The 20,379-nt window shown below is 35.9% G+C and overlaps 1 protein-coding gene across 1 annotated transcript in view; it reads right to left on the bottom strand.

The window, feature by feature from the left end:
* The window catches only part of PCDH11X (protocadherin 11 X-linked), a 527,317-nt gene that overhangs the window by 245,685 nt on the left and 261,253 nt on the right, over positions 1-20,379 (bottom strand). Inside the window, 1 exon segment of the mRNA XM_034649548.1 lies at positions 8,893-9,088. Within this exon segment, the coding sequence (XP_034505439.1) occupies positions 8,893-9,088 (196 nt within the window).

Genomic DNA, 20,379 nt, shown 5'->3' with positions numbered 1-20,379 from the left:
TGAAGGAAGAGAAATTAGGGAATCCATCCCATTTACAATAGCACCAAAAACCATACGTTAACTTGGAATTAACTTAACCAGAGACGTAAAGGACTGATATTCTAGAAACTATAAATCACTCTTGAAAGACATTGAGGAAGGCATAAAAAGATGGAAAAATATTCCATGCTCATGGATTGGTAGAATTAACATAGTTAAAATGTCCATGCCACCCAGAGCAATCTACACTTTCAATGCTATCCTGATCAAAATACCAAGGACATTTTTCAAAGAACTGGAACAAATAGTCCTTAAATTTGTATGGAAAGAGAAAAGACCCCAAATCGCCAAGGAACTGTTGAAAAGGAAAAACGAAACTCGGGGCATCACAACGCCGGATTTCGAGCTGTACTACAAAACTGTGATACGAAGACAGCATGGTACTGGCACAAAAACAGACACATAGACCAATGGAACAGAATAGAGAACCCAGAAAAGGACCCTCGGCTCTTTGGGCAACTAAACATTGATAAAGCAGGAAAAACTTCTGGTGGAAAAAAGACAGTCACTTCAATAAATGGTGCTGGGAAAATTGGACAGCTACATGCAAAAGAATGAAACTTGACCACTCTCTCACACCATACACAAAAATAAACTCCAAATGGATGAAAGACCTCGATGTGAGACAGGAATCCATAAAAATTCTAGAGGAGAACATAGGCAGCAACCTGTATGACATCGGCCAAAGCAACCTTTTTCATGACACATCTCCAAAGGCAAGAGAAACAAAAGATAAAAAGAACTTGAGGGACTTCATCTGGATAAAAAGCTTCTGCACAGCCAAGGAAACAGTCAAAAAAACTAAGAGGAGTCCACGGAATGGGAGAATATATTTGCAAAGGACACTACAAATAAAGGAACGGTATCCAAGATCTACAAAAAACATCTCAAAAATACACAAGAAACAAATAAACAAATCAAAAAATGGGCAGAAGGTATGAACAGACACTTTTCCAATGAAGACATACAAATGGCTAACAGACACATGAAAAAATGTTCAAAATCATCAGCCATCAGGGAATGTCAAATCAAAACCACACTGAGATACCACCTTACGCCAGTTAGGATGGCAAAAATGGACAAGGCAAGAAACAACAATTTTTGGAGAGGATGTTGATTAAGGGGATCCCTCCTACATTGTTGGTGGGAATGCAAGTTGGTACAGTCACTCTGGAAAACAGTGTGGAGGTCCCTTAAAAAGTTAAAAATTGAGCTACCCTATGATCCAGCCATTGTACTACTGGGTGTTTACCCCAAAGATACAGACATAGTGAAGAGAAGGGCCATATGCACCCCAATGTTCATAACAGCATTGTCCACAATAGCTAAATCGTGGAAGGAGCTGAGATGCCCTTCAACAGATGACTGGATTAAGAAGATGTGATCCATATATACAATGGAATATTACTCAGCTATTAGAAAGAATGAATTCTCAACATTTGCTGCAACATGGACGGCATTTGAGGAGATAATGCTAAGTGAAATAAGTCAAGCAGAGAAAGACAATTATCATATGATTTCTCTCATCTATGGAACATAAGAACTAGGATCGGTAGGGGAAGAAAGGGATAAAGAAAGGGGGGTAATCAGAAGGGGGAATGAAGCATGAGAGACTATGGACTATGAGAAACAAACTGAGGGCCTATGAGGGGAGGGGTTGGGGGATTGGGATAGACTGGTGATGGGTAGTAAGGAGGGCACGTATTGCATGGTGCACAGGGTGTTATACGCAACTAATGAAGCATCGAACTTTACATCGGAATCCAGGGATGTATTGTATGGTGACTAGCATAAAATAATAAAAAATCATTAAAAAAAAAAAGAACCGCTTTTACTGTATCCCAAATTTTTGGTCAATTGTGTTTTCATTTTTATTTGTTTCCATAAAATTTTTATTACTCCTTTTTATTTCCAGGTTGACCTAAGCTATTGTTTCTTCGCTTGTTATTTAACCTCCATGTGTTTTTGGTCTTTCCAGTTCTTTTTCTTGTGGTGGACTTCTAGTTCCATATCATTGTGGTCAGAAAAGTTGCATGGTGTAACTTTAATCTTCTTGAATTTATTGAGGAATATTTTGTGGCCTAATATGTGATCTCTTCTGCAGAATATTCCATGTGCACTTGAAAAGAATGTGTATTCTGCTGTTTGAGGGTGCAATGTTCTGAGTATATTGATTAGATACATCTTGTCCAATATATCATTCAAAGTCATTATTTTCTTTTTGAAAATTTTTATTTATATTCTAGTTAGTTAATATATAGTGTAATATTGTTTTCAGGCGTAAAATTTAATGACTCATCAGTTACATCTAATACCCAGTACTCAACACATATGCCCTCCTTAATACCCATCATACATTTAGCCAGTCTCCAGCCCACCTCCCCTCTATCAACCCTCAATTTGTTCTCTATATTTTAGGGTCTGATATGGTTTGCTTTCCTCTTTTTTTTTTTCCCTTCTCCTAAGTTCATCTGTGCTGTTTCTCAAATTCCACATATGCCTGAAATCATATGATTTGTCTTTCTGTGACTTATTTCACTTAGCATAATACACTCTAGCTTCATCTACATCATTGCTGGTGGCAAGAGTTCATTCTTTTTGATGGCTGAGTAATATTCCATTGTATACATATACCACATATTCTTTATCCATTCATCAGTCAATGGGCATTTTGGCTCTATCCATAATTTGGCTATTGTTGATAATGCCGCTATGAACATTGGGGTACATGTGTAAATATCTGGTAGTAAAATTCCTGGGTCATAAGGTAGTTCTATTTTTAACTTTTTGAGAAAACTCCATATTGTTTTGCAGATTGGAAAGCCATTATTTTCTAATCATCTGTTTGGATGATGTGTTCATTGATGTAAGTGGGGTGTCATAGTCCCCTACTGTTATTGTATTACTATCACTTACCTCCTTTATGATTATATATTAGGTGCTTCAAGTATTTAGGTGCTTTCATTTAGGGTGCATTAATATTTATAATTTTTATCTTCTTGTTGAAATGTCCCTTAATGATTACGTAGTGTCCTTCTTTGTCTCTTGTTACAGTCATTGTTTTAAAGTCAGTTTTGTCTGATGAATCTATTGTTACTACAGGATTCTGTTGACATCCATTCATATGACAGATGTTTCTCCATTCTCTCACTTTCAATAATCACGCATCTTAAAGTCTAAAATGAATCTCTTGTAGACAGTATATAGATTTTTTTTAATCTACTCTGTCACTCTATGTCTTTTGATTGGAGCATTTAATCTATTTACATGCAAAGTAATTATTGGTAAATATGTACTTATTGTCATTTTAATATTTGTTTTGTGGTTGTTTCTGACATTTTGCTCTGATCCCTTCTTTTCTTTCTTTCAAGTTTTGCTGATTTGTTTCAATATTTATTTATTTATTTGAGAGAGAGAGTGAAAGAGAGTGAGATCACACACAAGTTGGGGAGGGGCAAAGGGAAAGAACCCTCAATCAGACTCCCTGCTAAGTGTGGAGTGCAGCACAGGGCTTAATCCCACAACACATGAGATCATGTCCTTAGCTGAAACCAAGAGTTGGATGCTTGACCAACAGAGCCACCCAGGCTTCCCTTGCTGATTTTCTTTAGGGAGATATTTGGATTTATTTCTCTTTCTTATTTGTATATTTATTAGTGGTTTTAATATATAGTTGTCATTGGGTTGGTATATAACCTCTTCTGCATGTAGTAGTTTATATTAAATTAATGGGCTTTTAAATGTGTATCCATTCTTACTCTTATCTTCCTAACATTTTAGATGTTTGGTGACTTTTTTTTACATGCTTTTATCTTGTAAATTCTTTGACTGATTTTTTTTAAGAAAGGGGGAGGGGCAGAGGACGAGAGAGAGAGAAAATCTTAAGCAGGCTCCACACTCAGTGTGGAACCCAATGTGGGGCTCAATCTCCCAACCCTAAGATTATGACCTGAGCTGAAGAGTCGGACACTTAAACCACTGAACCACCCAGACACCACAACTTGAATGATTTTTTTTACATAAATATTCGTTTTTACTGCTTTTGTGTTTCCCACCATCATATAGTCACTTTTGGTCTCTGCTTTCACAGAGTCCCCTTTAATATTTCTTGTGGGGCTGGTTCAGTTGTTAAAAAACTCCTTTAGCTTTTGTTTGTCTGGGAAGCTCTTTATCTTTCCTTCTATTCTGAATGATAGCCTTGCTGAATAAAGCATTCTTGGCTGCAGATTTTTATCATTCAGTGCTTTGACTATATTGTGTCACTTTCCTCTGGGTTAGAAAGTTTCTGCTGAAAAATCCCCTGCTAGCTGTATGGGTCTTCCCTTTTATATTATTGTCTTCTTTTGTCTTTCTGCTTTAAAAATTGTCTCTTTATCACTGTATTTTTCTAATTTAATTACTAATTAATATGTTTGGCTCTTGCCTGCTTCTGTTGATTTTGATGGAGGTTCTCTGCTCCTCCTGGATATATATATATATATATATACATATATTTCTTTCCCCAGATTAGGGAATTTATCAGGTATTATCTCTTCAAATACATTCTCTGCCTCCTTTTCTGTCATTTCTTCTGGGACTCCTTTAATATGATTGTTATTACATTTGATGGAGTCACTGAGTTCCCTAAGTCTATTCCCTTTTTGCATAGTTTTCTTCTCTCTTTTGTCCAGCTTGATTACTTCCCATCACTCTGTCTTCTAGGTCACTAATTTGTTCTTCTACTTCTTTTAGCCTGCTGTTCAGTCCATCAGGCATGTTTCTGACTTAGTTTATTGAGCCCCTGATCTCTGATATGTTGTTGCTTATCTCTGTGTTAAAATTCTCGCTCATGTTTTCCATTCTTTCCTCATCCAGAAAGTACCCTTATGATTATTGCTTTAAATTCTCTATCAGGAATGTTATTAATATCTGTTTCACTTTGCTCTCTGGTCATGCCATCCTGTCCTTTCATTTGGGATATATGTATTTCTCTGTGTCCTTATTTTGTTTGCCTGTCTGTCTGTTTCTATATGTTAGGAAACTCAGCTATGTCTTCTGCTCTTAAAAGTAAAGATGTTATGAATAAGAGGTCCTGTATTGCCCTGCAGTGCAGTGTCCCTTGTCCACCAGAACATAGCCTTTTAGGAGAGTATCCTAAATGTTTTCCTTACACCCTACTGTTTTGTATAAGTCAAAAACATTGGTGTATTCCTTTGGTGTATTCATCTGTACTATCTGCCTGTTGTGGGCTATGCTTGCTCTCTGTCCTGTTAGTGGGAACAAGTCAGGCCAGCTCTGAGGGATTGTGTTCACTGAGGAATTTGGCAGCAGTGCGGCAGTGTTAGCAAAATCTGTACTAGGCCAGCAGGCCTATATCAGATCCCCTGATGCATTGAAGCAGCTGGGCGCTGTGTACCAGGGAAGTCAGAGTAACAAGGCTGGGTACAGCAGTTGGCAATAGCTGGACAAGGCCAGGCACACAATGGTGACTGTGGGCACATGGTTGGACACAGTGCATCAGATGGGTGCTTCACGATGTTTGAGTAAAGTGCATAGCAGCAATGCACCCAGTGGCTATGTATGGCATGCAGCAGCATATTTCTATTTTAACTGTTCAAGTTTTTTAGCCCTAAATGTTCTTAGAACTCTATTTTTTTTGTATGACAGAAATGAGTAAAGTAAAAGAAAAACTTTAACAAACACTTTAAAGGTTGATGAAATTTTAGACATATTTTGTTACTTTAAGCTCAAATTTTAGAAGAGTTTATTTATTTATTTTCTTAAGTAATCTCTACATCCAGTGTGGGTCTTGAACTCATAACCTCGAGATCAAGAGTTGCATATTCTACTGACTAAGCCAGCCAGGCAACCCCTAAGCTCAAATTTTAGACACTAAAACAACTGTAACATTTTCAGATAGATGGACTTCATGTGTGAAATGACTATATCCAATGAAGAAGTTTTAAAAAATGCAAATGACATAACTATTGCAGTTGAAGATGATTATAACAGTGATTAAACTAAGTTTGTTTCCCCCTTCGTTTAGGATATTCTCTCAAAATTAATTGATTTATGGCTGGTAAACTGAAGATTGATTTGAATCTCTTTAGAAATATTCAATTTACCATTTCTATTCCAAAGAAACATAGATGTTAACTATGACATGTCAAATTATAATATGTCAGATCACTGGAAATTTAGTAGTTACTCTTTTCTCTCCAACTTACAAATAGTGTGAGATAGCAATGCATTCTCTATTTAAGGGGGAAAAACACAGACATTCTGACTTCATATGTATGGACTATTCAGACATCTCTGAAGTTTAATATGGTAGACCTTTGATAATATTTCCATGTGTCTCAGAACTTAGTCTGAATTATAATATCAGAGCAATGTTTTACAAAGGAAAGTTAAAAAGAATTTTTTAACTCTCCACAAATTATGTCTTACCTTATGGTACTTGTAAATAAGTGGATATGAACATAGGGCCATATATAGATTACTGTATTTAGAATAGTCCCAAGGGGATTACATGGTCTCCAGACCTCTCAGTTAATACTATATCATGATATATGAAATTCCAAGCAGTACAAGTCTCATTCTGTTCTATACCAAGGCTACACTCTTCTGTGTCTCCATAAAATCCTTTGAGAAGTCAAAGATTTACCTGTTATAGTATCCTCAGAAACCCAGCAGCAAACAATAATGATGTTTATGATTTAGATTTCTGTTTATATTTTTATCAAACTAGCTAGCTTTAAAGAGCAGAGTCCATTGAAAATGATACACATAATTTGTTGGGGTTATGATTAGGGAAAGCTCTAGGAGACAGGCTTTGGCTCTCATACCAAAGGCTAAAGTTAGGAGATTGCAACTGTGCAATTGAAAACTTCAAAAAGATTTCAAATGGAATAAGACAAGATGTTTTATTAAACTTGCCTTCTGAAAGAGAAATAATTGGATTAAGTTTATTGTTTCTTCTTTAACTTAAGAAGGACATTTAATATTCCTTGCAAAAGACTCAAGAGTATAAGTACCATAATTTTATTATCTAATCAGCAGATTTTTATCAACCTGGGAACTGTATTTTAAAATAATATTAGCATGCCCCTTCTTTTCACTACATCTGTATCTTTAGGGTAAATACCTAGTAGTGCAATTGCTGGGTCATAGGGTAGCTCTATTTTTAATGTCTTCAGGAACCTCCATACTGTTTTCCAAAGTGGCTTTACCAGCATGCACTCCCACCAACAGTGTAAGAGGGGGACATGCACCCCAATGTTCATAGCAACAATGTCCATAATAGCCAAACTGTAGAAGAAGCTGAGATGTACTTCAACAGATGAATGGATAAAAAAGATGTGGTACATATATGCAATGGAATATTACTCAACCATCAGAAAGGATGAATACCCATTTGCATCGACATGGATAGAGCTGGAGAGGATTATGCTAAGTGAAATAAGTCAAGCAGAGAAAGACAATTATCATACAGTTTCACTTATAAGTGGAGCATAAAGAATAACACAGAAGACCATAGGGGAGGGGAGGGAAAACTGAAGGGGAAGAAATCAGAGAGGGAGACAAAGCATGAGAGACTCTGGACTCCAGGAAACAAACTGAGGGTTTCAGAAGAGAGGGGGCTGGGTGGATGGGATAGCCAGGTAATGGGTATAAAGGAGGGCATGTGTTGTGATGAGCACTGGGTGTTATATACAACTAATTAATCATTAAACACAACATCAAAAATTATGATGTACTATATGTTGGCTAACTGAAAAATAAATAGATAAATAGATAAATAAATAAATAAAATAAACTTAAAATAAAAAAGTAAAGGAGCATTAATAAATATCTCTAGTAAATTTGGGGCAAAATCTTATTCATAGATGTTGTATTTCTACATTTTTGTGAACTTACAAAGAATTTTAAAGACTGTACTATTTTGGACAATTCAGTAACAGAAAAGAAAGCAGATTCAGGATGAAATGAATTTCAAAATACGAAATGGGAACTGTGTAAAATTATTTGATTACTCAAGGACAGCATTTATTTCCTCTAACAGCTTACATTCTTGTTTGTGGTGTTATGGCCTAAAAGTGCTTAGTTTATTACCACCTACTCCATATCATAAAATCCATAATTATCCACTGTTTCAGAGTTATAGAGTTTCTTCTTGAACAATCAAAGTACGTTATCATCTCTGTTAGAAAAGATTACTTCTTATGGCAAATTTTGATCTGATATTTTTTGTTTGTTTTAAATCAAAGCACACACATGTGCTATGTTAAAAATATCATTAGTATACCATATTAAAGTAAGAGAAATTCATTTAAAGTGAAATAGTGTGCTTCTTGCACTTTTAATAAGTTTCTTTGTTATATAACATAATAAAGGCCGTATATGAAAAACCCACAGGTATTATCATCCTCAATGGTGAAAAAATGAGTTTAATTTAAAAAAGCCTATGGTTATTATCTCTACTAAAAATTAAAAATAGAATCTAGAAAATAATCCATATAAATTACAAAAATAATTTATATGTACTGAAATTAAATAAATAACAAAATAAAGTGGCTAGTTATGTACATATATATACATACCTATATGTATATAAAAATAAAAAATCTTATCTATGCCTAAAGAAAATGACTATTTTCAATCTCATAATAACTTTCAAATTAGATATGATCACAGAGTTCATATATTATAAACTGCTGTATCTATACTTTCCACCTAATTCTGTATTTTTACTTTAAAAATCTGTTACTAATCATATTAACATTAAATGACCAGTGTCATATAGCTACAATTATTTGACTAACAAATACAACAAGTGCATTTATCCTGCAGGACTAGACAGGTATCACTTACAGGATTCAGGATCAGAGTTGCCATCCCCTTCAGTGCGGTTACTGGGTGCAGTATGATCAAAGTACTGCTCTTGAGGATAGCCAAGGGGCAGGGCATGGGATGTGCTGGGAATCTCCACATCATGGTCTCCCAGTCCACCATCACTGCTGCTTTCCTGAGAGCTTTCTGGTAAATGAAATGTGACACGCCGCTGGGACTGAAAGGAAGAAAGAAAATTATAAGGTTTCAGTTATGATCTGAATAACTGCCTAATCCATCCAGTATTATTTCTGATATCTAGTGAAGTAACATTAAAATGATCTTGAGTTGTAAAAACTGTCAGGCTTTTGTGAAGAGTCAGCCTTGTGTTCAAATCTGCTTCACCTGGCAGTAGAGTCACTTTTCTTATTTTCTTAAGGTACATCTAGATGCACAAAAGTCAACTTGTTCTAAAGTAAGCTGTTAATCTTTCTAGACATTTGAGCACATTGGAAATTATGATCAGTATTCAAACATAGATTTATTTAAATATAATTTGACAATAATCCATTTTTTGAAAATAAGTAAGGATAAATATAAGAAAATTTTATTGCTATATCTATAAGATTCTGGTGGGCTGAAACAGTAAATAATAGCACAGGTGTATTCAATCAAGTAGGTTTAGAAAATTAAAAGTGCAAATCATCTTTTTCAACAATTTTAAAGGCAAAATTCTGTATTGGAATTAAGTTATTAATTTCTTTGAAGATTTTATTTTATTTTATTTTAGAGAGAGAGAGAGAGCATGAGTTGGAGGGACAGAAGGAGAGAGAATCTCAAGCAGACTCCATACTGATCATGGAGCTCAACATGGGTTCAATTACATGACCCTGAGATCATTACCTGAGCCAAAACCAAGAGTTGGATGCTTAACTGATTGTGTCACCCAGGCGCCCCTGTATTAGAATTAACTTAAATAGATTCTACCTTCTACAAAATAAAATTAGTTACATGGTATGGATAACAGTTGATGGTAACTATAAAAACAAACTATCAGTATTTTATAGTAATTACAGTAGAATACAAAAAATATATACATGCCAGAATATGAAGATGAAGCATTTGCTTCCAAAACAAAAGATTCATGACATCCAGTGAGGGTGTTAACTCCACCCAACCAGATGTAGTGGTATTTTTGTTTGCAACATTCCCTTATGTAGTAGCTAATCTCCTAAAATAGCCATCTTAATGGACCTCATCTCTTAGTATTAAGACTCTTGTGTAGTTCTCTACCACACTGAATATGGTTAGGCCCTGGGTAACCAACCCTTGACGTTTTTGCCTCGTTCCATTGGAATACTCACTCTGGAGAAAAGCAACTGCATTGAAAGAAGTATGACTACTGGGAGACTTCCATACTATAAAGAAGCTCTAGCTGGCCATGTGGAAAGACTGCATAGAAAGAAAATACAATACCCAGGAAGGCCTAAGTGTTTCAACCACTCTAGATCAGGTGCCAGAGATGCAATGTGAAGAATTCATTCTGGACATTACAGTTTATGGCCTTATATGAGCCATCCTAGCAATCTGCAGACATTTGAACCACCCCAGAGGCACCAGTCATTGTGGAGCAGAGATAATCTCTTCTGTAAATGATCCAAATTCCTGACCTAGAAAATGTTAAGTATAATTGGTTTTTGCTTTATGCTCCAAAGATTAGGGATAGTTTGCTATATAACAATAGATCAATCCAAATAACTACTTACAATGTGAAAGATACAATTTAGAGGTAATTATTTAAGAAATTTATACATACCAAAATCACATGCAATTAGATACTAAGAATTTTCATGACAGAACGAGTATACTTTCACAAATTAGGCTTGGTTGTCAGTCTTTTTTTTTTTTTCCAAATGGAGATAATGAAAATGTTTGAAGACCATTACTATAGAATTAATGTTTGTGTCCCCTCAAAATTCATATATTAAAACCTAATCCCCAACATGATTGTATGTGGAGGTGGGGCTTTTAGAAAATGAGTAGATCATGAGGGTGGGGCTCTCATATATGAGATTAGAGTCCTTATAAAAGCAGCCCCAGGGGAGTTCCAAGATGGCAGAGTAGTAGGGGAACTCTGAACTTGCTTCATCCTTCAAATACAACTAGATCAACCCTCAACTATTTTGAACAACTTGAAAGATGATTGGAGAAGAACAGAAGAAATCTGCATGGTTGGAATGAGAGAATTTGGCAGAGACAAGGTATAGAACCCTTAACTGGGGGATAGGGGAGCCACTTGGCAGGGAAGGGGAGGAAGCCTGATTCCCCGAGTAAAGTCAGGAAGAGGAAAAAAGTTTGAAACAGTGCAGTGGGTTGTGACCGTACAATAAGCCATGCGAGGAGATTCCCTGGGTCAGGGAGAGATTGCTCCTAATCCTGGAGGGCATTTGGAAGAGCATATTCATCCTCTCCAAAGACAAAAGGACAGCCAGGGAGCCATTGAGTGGAGCCCAGCAGCAGGGTCAAAGGGGCTTGCAGGGGTCAGAAAACCTCTTAACTTTTCAGTGCGAGCCACAATAGGCTTACACCTCTGTGCATGTGCCGATTGGCCACTTTCCTGAGATTGACTGAGCAGGGCACAGAGACTGGAGCAGATTGCAAAGAACCTGGATGCTGATTTTTTCTGTGAGCCACAATAGGCTTAAACCTCTATGTGTATCCCAAGTAGCCAAATTTCTAGGGCTGAGCTGAGTTGAGCACAGAGACTAGCAGATTGCAGATAACCTAGCCAGTGCTTTTTGGCATCTGCCACAATAGATTCAAACCTCTTCAGCAGGTTTTCTGGGACAAATGGGAGTAGGGAACTGAGTTGAGGGTAGATGGCTGATAACCTAGCTCCAGCTTTTCACTAAGCATTACAATAAGCTATAGTCTCTGTTTGTGCACTGAGCAATGACTTTTCAGGAAGGGGTGGTGCTGGGCATGCCCCCAGCCTCCCTGCCAGGGGACCAGAGTGGGAGCACGCACTACCAGGCCCTTTAAAACTTGGAATTTTGAATCCTAGCCACTGGTCAGAGATAGAATACAGGAGATCTGTGGCTCTGGACATATGGATGACCTGGGCACAGAGAGGTTAGGGCAGGGAAATGATGAGGGCCTGGGTCAAAGGAGATTCCCAGCTTTTTAAAGAGGGCCTCCTGAGCAGCAGATGATGGGAATTCTGATCACCAGGGACAAGAGAGCAAGGTGACACCATATTCTACTTCTTCTACCGCCCCCTCTTCTCCCACCTACCAGCATGGTCAGACTACAGAGAGAAACACAGCACCTCGAGTGGAACCTGTAATCTCCTACACTAAACCCCACCCCCTGCCCTGGCAGGAACATCATTACAAGAGCAAGTCAGCTTTTAAGCCAGTGTAGCAAACCTCTCCCTCAGAAGATCAACACAAACCCCTGCATATACCAAGTCTACTGATCAAAGAAAGCTGCAAAACATCAGTTTCTGGCTCAACTTCACAAACAAATCAAAGCATATTTACTAAAAGGACCAAACACTCCCAATACAAGCAAGGAGGAACTCTGTAGAGTAAGGACCAATGGGAAAGAGCAGCCAAAACACAACAATAGAATGTACACAACATACACCAGAATCACTTCCTGAATTTATCATTGTTGCTGTTGATATTATGATTGCTGTTTTTGTTATTTTTCTTTTTTATTATTTTTTTTCTTTATCTTTCTTTCCTCCTTTCTTTTTGGACAAAATGACTAGAAGGAGAAATCCACAACAAAAGAAAGAAACAGAGGTAGTACTCTCTGCCATAGATTGAACAATATGGGTATAGACAAGATATCAGGACTAGAATTAAAAACGATTATAAAGATACTAGGTAGGTGTGAAAAAAGCATACAATACACTAGAGAATGCCTTAATGTAAAAATAAAAGAACTAAAATCTAATCAGGTTGAAATTAAAAACGCAATTACTGAGATGCAGTAAAAAATGGAGGTTATAACAGCGAGGATAAATGAGGCAGTAGCATCACCAATATAGAAGACAAAATGATGGAAAGTAAGAAAGCTGAGAAAAGGAGTGAAAAACAACTACTGGATCATGAGGGGAGACTTTGAGAAATCAGTGATACCATAAAGTGCAACAATATTCGAATAATAGGAGTTCCAAAAGATGAAGAAAACAGAGAAGGGCAGAAGGTATATTTGAACAAATTATAGCTGAGAGTGTCCCTAATCTGTGGAAAGAAATAAGCATTCAAGTTCAGGAGGCACAGAGAACTCCCTTTAAAAAACCATGAAATTAGGTCAAGACCCCAACATAATACTGAAGGTTGCAAATTGCAGAGACAAAGAGAAAATCCTGAAAGCAGCTAAGGAACAGAGGCCCTTAACCTACAAGGGTAGAAACATAAGGCTGGCAACAGACCTGTCCACAGACAGACACCCAGAAGGCCAGAAAGGACTGAAATGACCCTTTCAAGGTACTAAATGAGAAAAAAAATATGCAGGCCAGAATACTTTAATGGAAGGAGAGATAAAGAGTTATGCAGGACAAAAAGAAACTAAAAGAATTGTGATCACTAAACCATCCTTGCAAAAAATATTAAAGTGGATCATTTGAGTAAAGCGAGACAAAAAGTAATGAAGACCACAAAAGAATAGAGGCAATCTACAGAAACAGACATTACAGGTAATGCAATGACACAAAATTCATATCTTTCAGTAGTTACTCTGAATGTAAATGGGCTAAATCTCTAATCAAAAGACACAGGTATCAGATTGGATAAAACAACAAGACCCACCAATATGCTGTCTACCAGAGATTCATTTTAGATCCAAGGACAATTCCAGATTGAAAGTGAGGGGATGGAAAACCATTTATCATGCAAAAGGACATCAAAAGAAAGCTGAGGTAGCAATCCTTATATCAGATAATTTAGATTTTAAGCCAAAGACTAATAAGAGATGAAGAGGGGCACTATATCATAATTAAAGGGTCGACCCAGCAAGAGGAACTAACAATTGTAAATGTTTATGTCCCCAACATGGGAGCAGCCAGTTAAATAAACCAGTTAATAACAAAAATTAAAGAAATGCATTGATAATGATATAATAGTAGGGGACTTTAACACCCCACTGAAAGCATTGAATAGATCATATAAGCAGAAGATCAATAAGAAATCAAGGACTTTCCATGACACACTGGACCAGATGGACTTCACAGATAATATTCAGAACATTTCATCCTAAGCAACAGAATACACTTTCTTCGCGAGTGAACATGAAACATTCTCCAGAATAGATCACATACTGGATCACAAATCAGGTCTCAACCAGTACCAAAAGATTGGGATTGCACTGTACATATTTTCAGACCACAATTCTTTAAAACTTGAACTCAATAACAAAAGAAAATTTGGGGGGAACACAAATTCATGGAAGATAAAGAACATCCTACTAAAGAATGAATAGATCAACCAGGAAACTAAAACATTAAAAAAAAAGTCACAGAAGCAAATGAAAATGAAAACAGAACAGTTCAGAACCTTTGGGATGAAGCAAAGGGGGTCCTAAAAGGGAAGTATATAGCAATATAAGCCATTATCATGAAACAAGAAAAGTCTCAAATATACAAGCTAACCTTACACCTAAAGGAGCTAGAGAAAGTATAGCAAATAAAGCCTAAATCCAGCAGGAGAAGAGAAATAAAGACTAGCACAAAAAACAATGAAATAGAAACCAAAAGAACAGTAGAACAGATCAATGAAACAAGAAGCTGGGTCTTTGAAAGAATTAATAACATCAATAAACTCTTAATCAGACTTATCAAAAAGAAAAGAGGAAGGACCCAAATAAAATCATGAATGAAAGAGGAGAAATCACAACCAACACTGAAGAAATGGAGACACTTTTAAGAACATTATTATGAGCAACTATATGCCAAGAAGTTTGGCAATCTGAAAGAAATGGATGCATTCCTAGAAACATATAAAATACCAAACTGAAACGGGAAGAAATAGAAAACCTGAACAGACCTAGAACCAGCAAGGAAATTGAAGTAGTAATAAAAAACCTCCCAACAAACAAGAATCCAGGCTTTCATGGCCTCACAGCAGAATTCTACCAAACATTTAAGGAAGAATTAGTATCTATACTTCTGAAACTGTTTCAAAAAATAGAAATGGAAGGAAAACTTCTAAGCCCATTTTATGAGGCCAGGATTACCTTGATCCCAACACCAGACAAAGACCCCCACAAAAAGGAGAATTACAGACCAATATCCTTGATGAACATGGATTCAAAATTCTCACCAAGATAATAGCCAAAGGATCCAACAGTATATTAAGAGGATTATTCACTACAACCAAGTGGGATTTATTCCTGGACTGCAAGGGTGGTTTGACATTTGTGAATCAATCAATGTAATACACTGTATTAAATTTAAAAAAAGAATCATATGATCCTTTCATTTGGTGCAGAAGAAACATTTGACAAAATGCAGCATCCTTTCCTGATTAAAACTCTTCGCAGTGTAGGGATAGAGGAAACATACCTCAATATCATAAAAGCCATATACAAAAAGCCCATAGCAAATATCAGTCTTGATGGGGAAAAACTGAGAGCTTTTCCCCTAAAGTCAAGAACATGACAAGTATGTTCAATCTCACCACTGTTGTTCAACATATTACTAGAAGTCCAAGACTCAACCATCAGACAACAAAAACAAATAAAAAGTATTCATTCAGACTGGCAATGAAGAACTCAAACTCTCACTCTTTGCAGATGACATGATACTTTATGTGGAAAACCCAAAAGGCTCCACTCCAAAATTGCTAGATCTCATATAGGAATTCAGCAATGAAACAGGATATAAAATCAATGCACAGAAATCAGTTGCATTTCTATACACTAAACAATGAGACAGAAGAAAGAGAAATTAAAGAATCAATCCACTTTACAATTGGACCAATAACCATAGGATACCTAGGAATAAACCTAACCAAAGAGGTAAAGTGTCTGTACTCTGAAAACTATCAAATACTTATGAAAGACATTTAGGATGATACAATAAAATGGAAAAGCATTTCATGCCCATGGATTGGAAGAACAAATACTGTTACAGTGTCTATGCTACACAAAACAATCCACACATTCAGTACAATCACCATCAAAATCGCATCAACATTTTTCACAGAGCTGGAATAAACCTAATATTTCCATGGAACCAGAAAAGACCCCAAATAGCCAGATGAATGTTGAAAAAGAAAACCAAAGCTGGTGGCATCACAATGCCAGACTTCAAGCTATATTAAAAAGCTGTAATCATCAGGCCAGTATCGTACTGGCACAGAAGGAGACATATGGTCAATGGAGTAGAATAGAGAATCCAGAGATTGACCTTCAACTCCTCGGTCAACTAATCTTGGAGAAAGCAGGAAAGAATACCCAATGGGAAAAAGAGAGACTCATCAACAAACGGTGTTGGGAAAATTGGACAGCAAAGTGCAAAAAAATGAAATTGGACCATTTCTTTACACCATACACAAAAATAAACTCAAAATGGATGAAAGACCTAAATGTGAGACAGGAATCCACCAAAATCCTAGAGAACACACACAGCAACCTCTTTAACCTCGGCCATAGCAAAGTCTTGCTATGTGCATCTCCAAAGGCAAAGGAATTAAAAGCAAATGAACTATTTGGACTTCATCAAGATAAAAAGCTTCTGCACAGCAAAGGATACAGTTGACAAAGCAAAAAACAACCTAAAGAATGGTAGAAGATATTTGCAAATGTCTTATTAGATAAAGGGCTAGTATCCAAGATCTATAAAGAATTTATCAAGCACAACATCCAAAAAACAAATAATCCAGTCAAGAAATAGGCAGAAGATATAAACAGATATTTCTCCAAAGAAGACATACAAATGGCCAGCAGACACATGAAAAAAAATGTTCAATATCACCAGTATCACTTGGTACCAGGGAAATACAAATCAAAACCACAATGAAATACCACCTCACACCAGTCAGAATGACTAAAATTAACAAGTCAGGAAACAACAAACGTTGGTGAGGATGCAGAGAAATGGGAACCCTCCTACACTTGGTGGGAATGCAAGCTGGTGCAGCCACTGTGGAAAACAGTATGGAGTTTCCTCAAGACATTGAAAATATTACTACACAATGACCCAGTAGTTGCAGTACTAGGAAATTTACACAATGGATACAAACATAGTGATCTGAAGGGACACTTGCATCCCAATGTTTATAGCAGCAATATCCACAGTAGCCAAACTGTAGAAAAAGCCCAGATGTCCATCGACAGATGAATGGATAAAGATGTGATATATATACAATGGAATAGTATTCAGCCATCAGAAATTGAAATTTTCCCATTTGCAATGACATGGCTGGAACTCGAGGGTACTATGCTAAGCAAAAGAAGTCAATCAGAGAAAGACAATTATATAATTTCACTCATATGTGAAGTTTAAGAAACAAAACAGAGGATCATAGGGGAAGGGAGAGAAAAAAAATAAGATGAAAGCAGAGAGGAAAACAAAGCATTAGAGACTCTTAACTATAGGAAACAACCTGAGGTTTGCTGGAGGGGAGTTGGGTGGGGGGATGGGGTAACTGGGTAATGGGCTTTGGGGAGGGCACATGGTGTGATGAGCACTGGCTATTGTGTGCAACTGATGAATCCCTGAACTCTACCTCTGAAACTAATAATACAGTGTATGCAAATTAATTGAATTTAGATAAAATTAAATTAAATAAAAAGTAGTCCCAAAGAGCTCCCTGTCCCCTCTTCTAAATTGAGCACACAGTGAGCAAATTTTTTCAGTCTGGCAATGCTGAATTTGACTGTTGTCTCGCAAAGAAACCATAGGCTCATAATGATAGGTTAAATCTCATTTAATTCCAAAATTATTTATACTTGTTCATATAAATCATTGTGTATAAATTAAAATATAAACATTTATATACACAAAACTTTTGAAAATGCAAGGTCTGTAACATTAACATTTTTAAATGCCTAAAACATTATTTTGTAGACATTTGTCTGTAATTAGCTGCTGTATATAATTTAAAGTCAGAATAATACTTAATGCAAATGATAGAAAAAATCGTTGAATATAAAATAAACCAGTTTAGCATAAGATTATAAGTGCTCCACAATAATGGATAATGGTTAAAAATATTTCTATTTTCTATTAAGACCAAGTAATATATTTCACATATAAAATGTACATATATTTTATATATATAATGTGCCTATACTATATGTATATGATGTGTCTAGCATGTGTGTGTGGATATATATGTATATATATACACATATGTATATGTTTATCATTTAATTTTTTGAAGTGTTAGACCTAAATAATGGAATCTATGACTAAGAAAGCAATTACTACTTACGAAAGTAAAGGAATCAGGATTTAACATGTGCTGGTTAAACATGGAATCATACACATACCAACAGAATGAAAATTGCCAGTGAATAGAAGGTAAATTTTGTCAAATGACGGAAGTAGCATCTATCTATCATCTATCATCTATCTATCTATCTATCTATCTATCTATCAATCTATCATCTATCTATCTATCATCTATCTATCATCTATCATCTATCTATCTATCATCTATCTATCATCTATATATTACTTTTGATGTAAGAGAGTTTTGTATTCAGTTGCTTATCTGCACAGAGGAGTATAAGGCAATTTAATTTAAAAAATATTACCCCACCCTAGGAAACCTGTACTAGTAACAACTAAAAACCTTTCCAAACAAACGCCCTAGAATGAATCTGTAATTGGCCTGACCGTGTACTCACCTAACTCTCTCGACAGTAAGTCAAATCCTCTTAGGGATAAATAAGAGACACTCATAAGTCGAATACCGTTAAGGATAAATAAAAGAGAATGAATGGGTTTGTAAGGACTGCTTTTAGTGACTACAATTGCTTTTTGTTCTTTCCTCAAAGCACAAAAATACACCACTAGAAACAGCACCCTGTTCCTGAAAGACAGTTCTATTTGACATTATCACATACACTCCTTTGAGGTTTCAAAAGTGGAACAGTAATATTAATAAACTCCACTGTTAATATTAGCTTAAACAAATATCAGAATGGCTCAAGTGGAGATTAGGATATGTTGTTTTGGTCATGAAATTTTCTATATCATTTAAAAATGGTCATTAATGGCTCTATATCATTTAAAATATTCTAAAATTTAACAGCATAGTGGGGATTTGATTTCTTTCTCAACTCACAGTTTCAAAGTTCACAGTCTGAAACAATGTTTTACCTATTTTTATAATTCATAGAAGACAGTCAAACATAAGATATAGTAGTATATTTATTCAGTGAATTCACAAGAGGCTTTATATTTGTACATATGTGATTAACAAGGTTGTCTTTTTATTAAATCTCCATGAAATATACTTAAGTGGAACTGTTAGCATTTAATTTTTAAGGAATTTTTTAAAAGCCTTCTGAAACTTTAACTTTTAATGGAAAAAAACAGTTATCTATTTTTCTTGTGGTTACTTTAATGATTCTTACTTATCTTTGCATTTTTCAATTTGTGTCACTTCCAGACAGAACAGAACATGAAATAATTATACAAAATTAACAGTTTATGGATTCTTTGTAGGAAATTTTGAAAATTGGGTTTAACTCATTTGTCTTTTATTTTTTAATGGAGGAGTCCTCTGATGGCACTTTTCTGCTCCAGTTCATAATATAGAAATATTCAAAATAGATATTTTTTCTTATCTTATATTTAGAAAATTACTATTTCATGAAAATTATTTCCTAAGTCTCTCAAAGAGAAGAATAATTTCATTTTTCATGTTGAAGATGATTGCTGTGAGACATAAAAGAGCTATTACATTAATGACCATGTCATAACTTGTTCACCTGCAGCCCTTCAAGGAAACTATGGAATACAAATTAAAACAATCTAGTGACTGTAATGGTGACTTTACGGGGTGGAAATAAATCCTGGATTATTCATGAATAAATGTATGCACTGAATGGCTGGTTATTTTCCTACCAGTGAGAGAAAAATTCACAAGATGCCTTTCCCTATAATCTACATGCCTTGTTTTTAGAACAAATCAATCAAAATAACAGAATGTATGAATGCTCAGAAATAATACTGGTGTCACCTAGATGAATCATTTATAGGCAAACTATCAAATTCCCAATGAATACCTAATGAAGGTGTAATTCCATATCAAACATCAGATGAATATTATTACATTTTTATTACATGATATAAGTAGCATTTTATAAAGGTTAATCTGGCATTTGAGTATCATGTTCCAGAAGGCTCATTAGAATTATCTGTCGGGGCGCCTGGGTGGCTCAGCGGTTAAAGCGTCTGCCTTCGGCTCAGGGCGTGATCCTGGCGTTATGGGATCGAGCCCCACGTCAGGCTCCTCTGCTATGAGCCTGCTTCTTTCTCTCCCACTCCCCCTGTTTGTGTTCCCT

This window comes from Ailuropoda melanoleuca, chromosome X (genome assembly GCF_002007445.2).
Source record: "Ailuropoda melanoleuca isolate Jingjing chromosome X, ASM200744v2, whole genome shotgun sequence".
Taxonomy (NCBI): Eukaryota; Metazoa; Chordata; class Mammalia; order Carnivora; family Ursidae; genus Ailuropoda; species Ailuropoda melanoleuca.
Note: the sequence above shows the minus strand (reverse complement) of the source record. Positions and strands in the feature narration are given on the sequence as shown.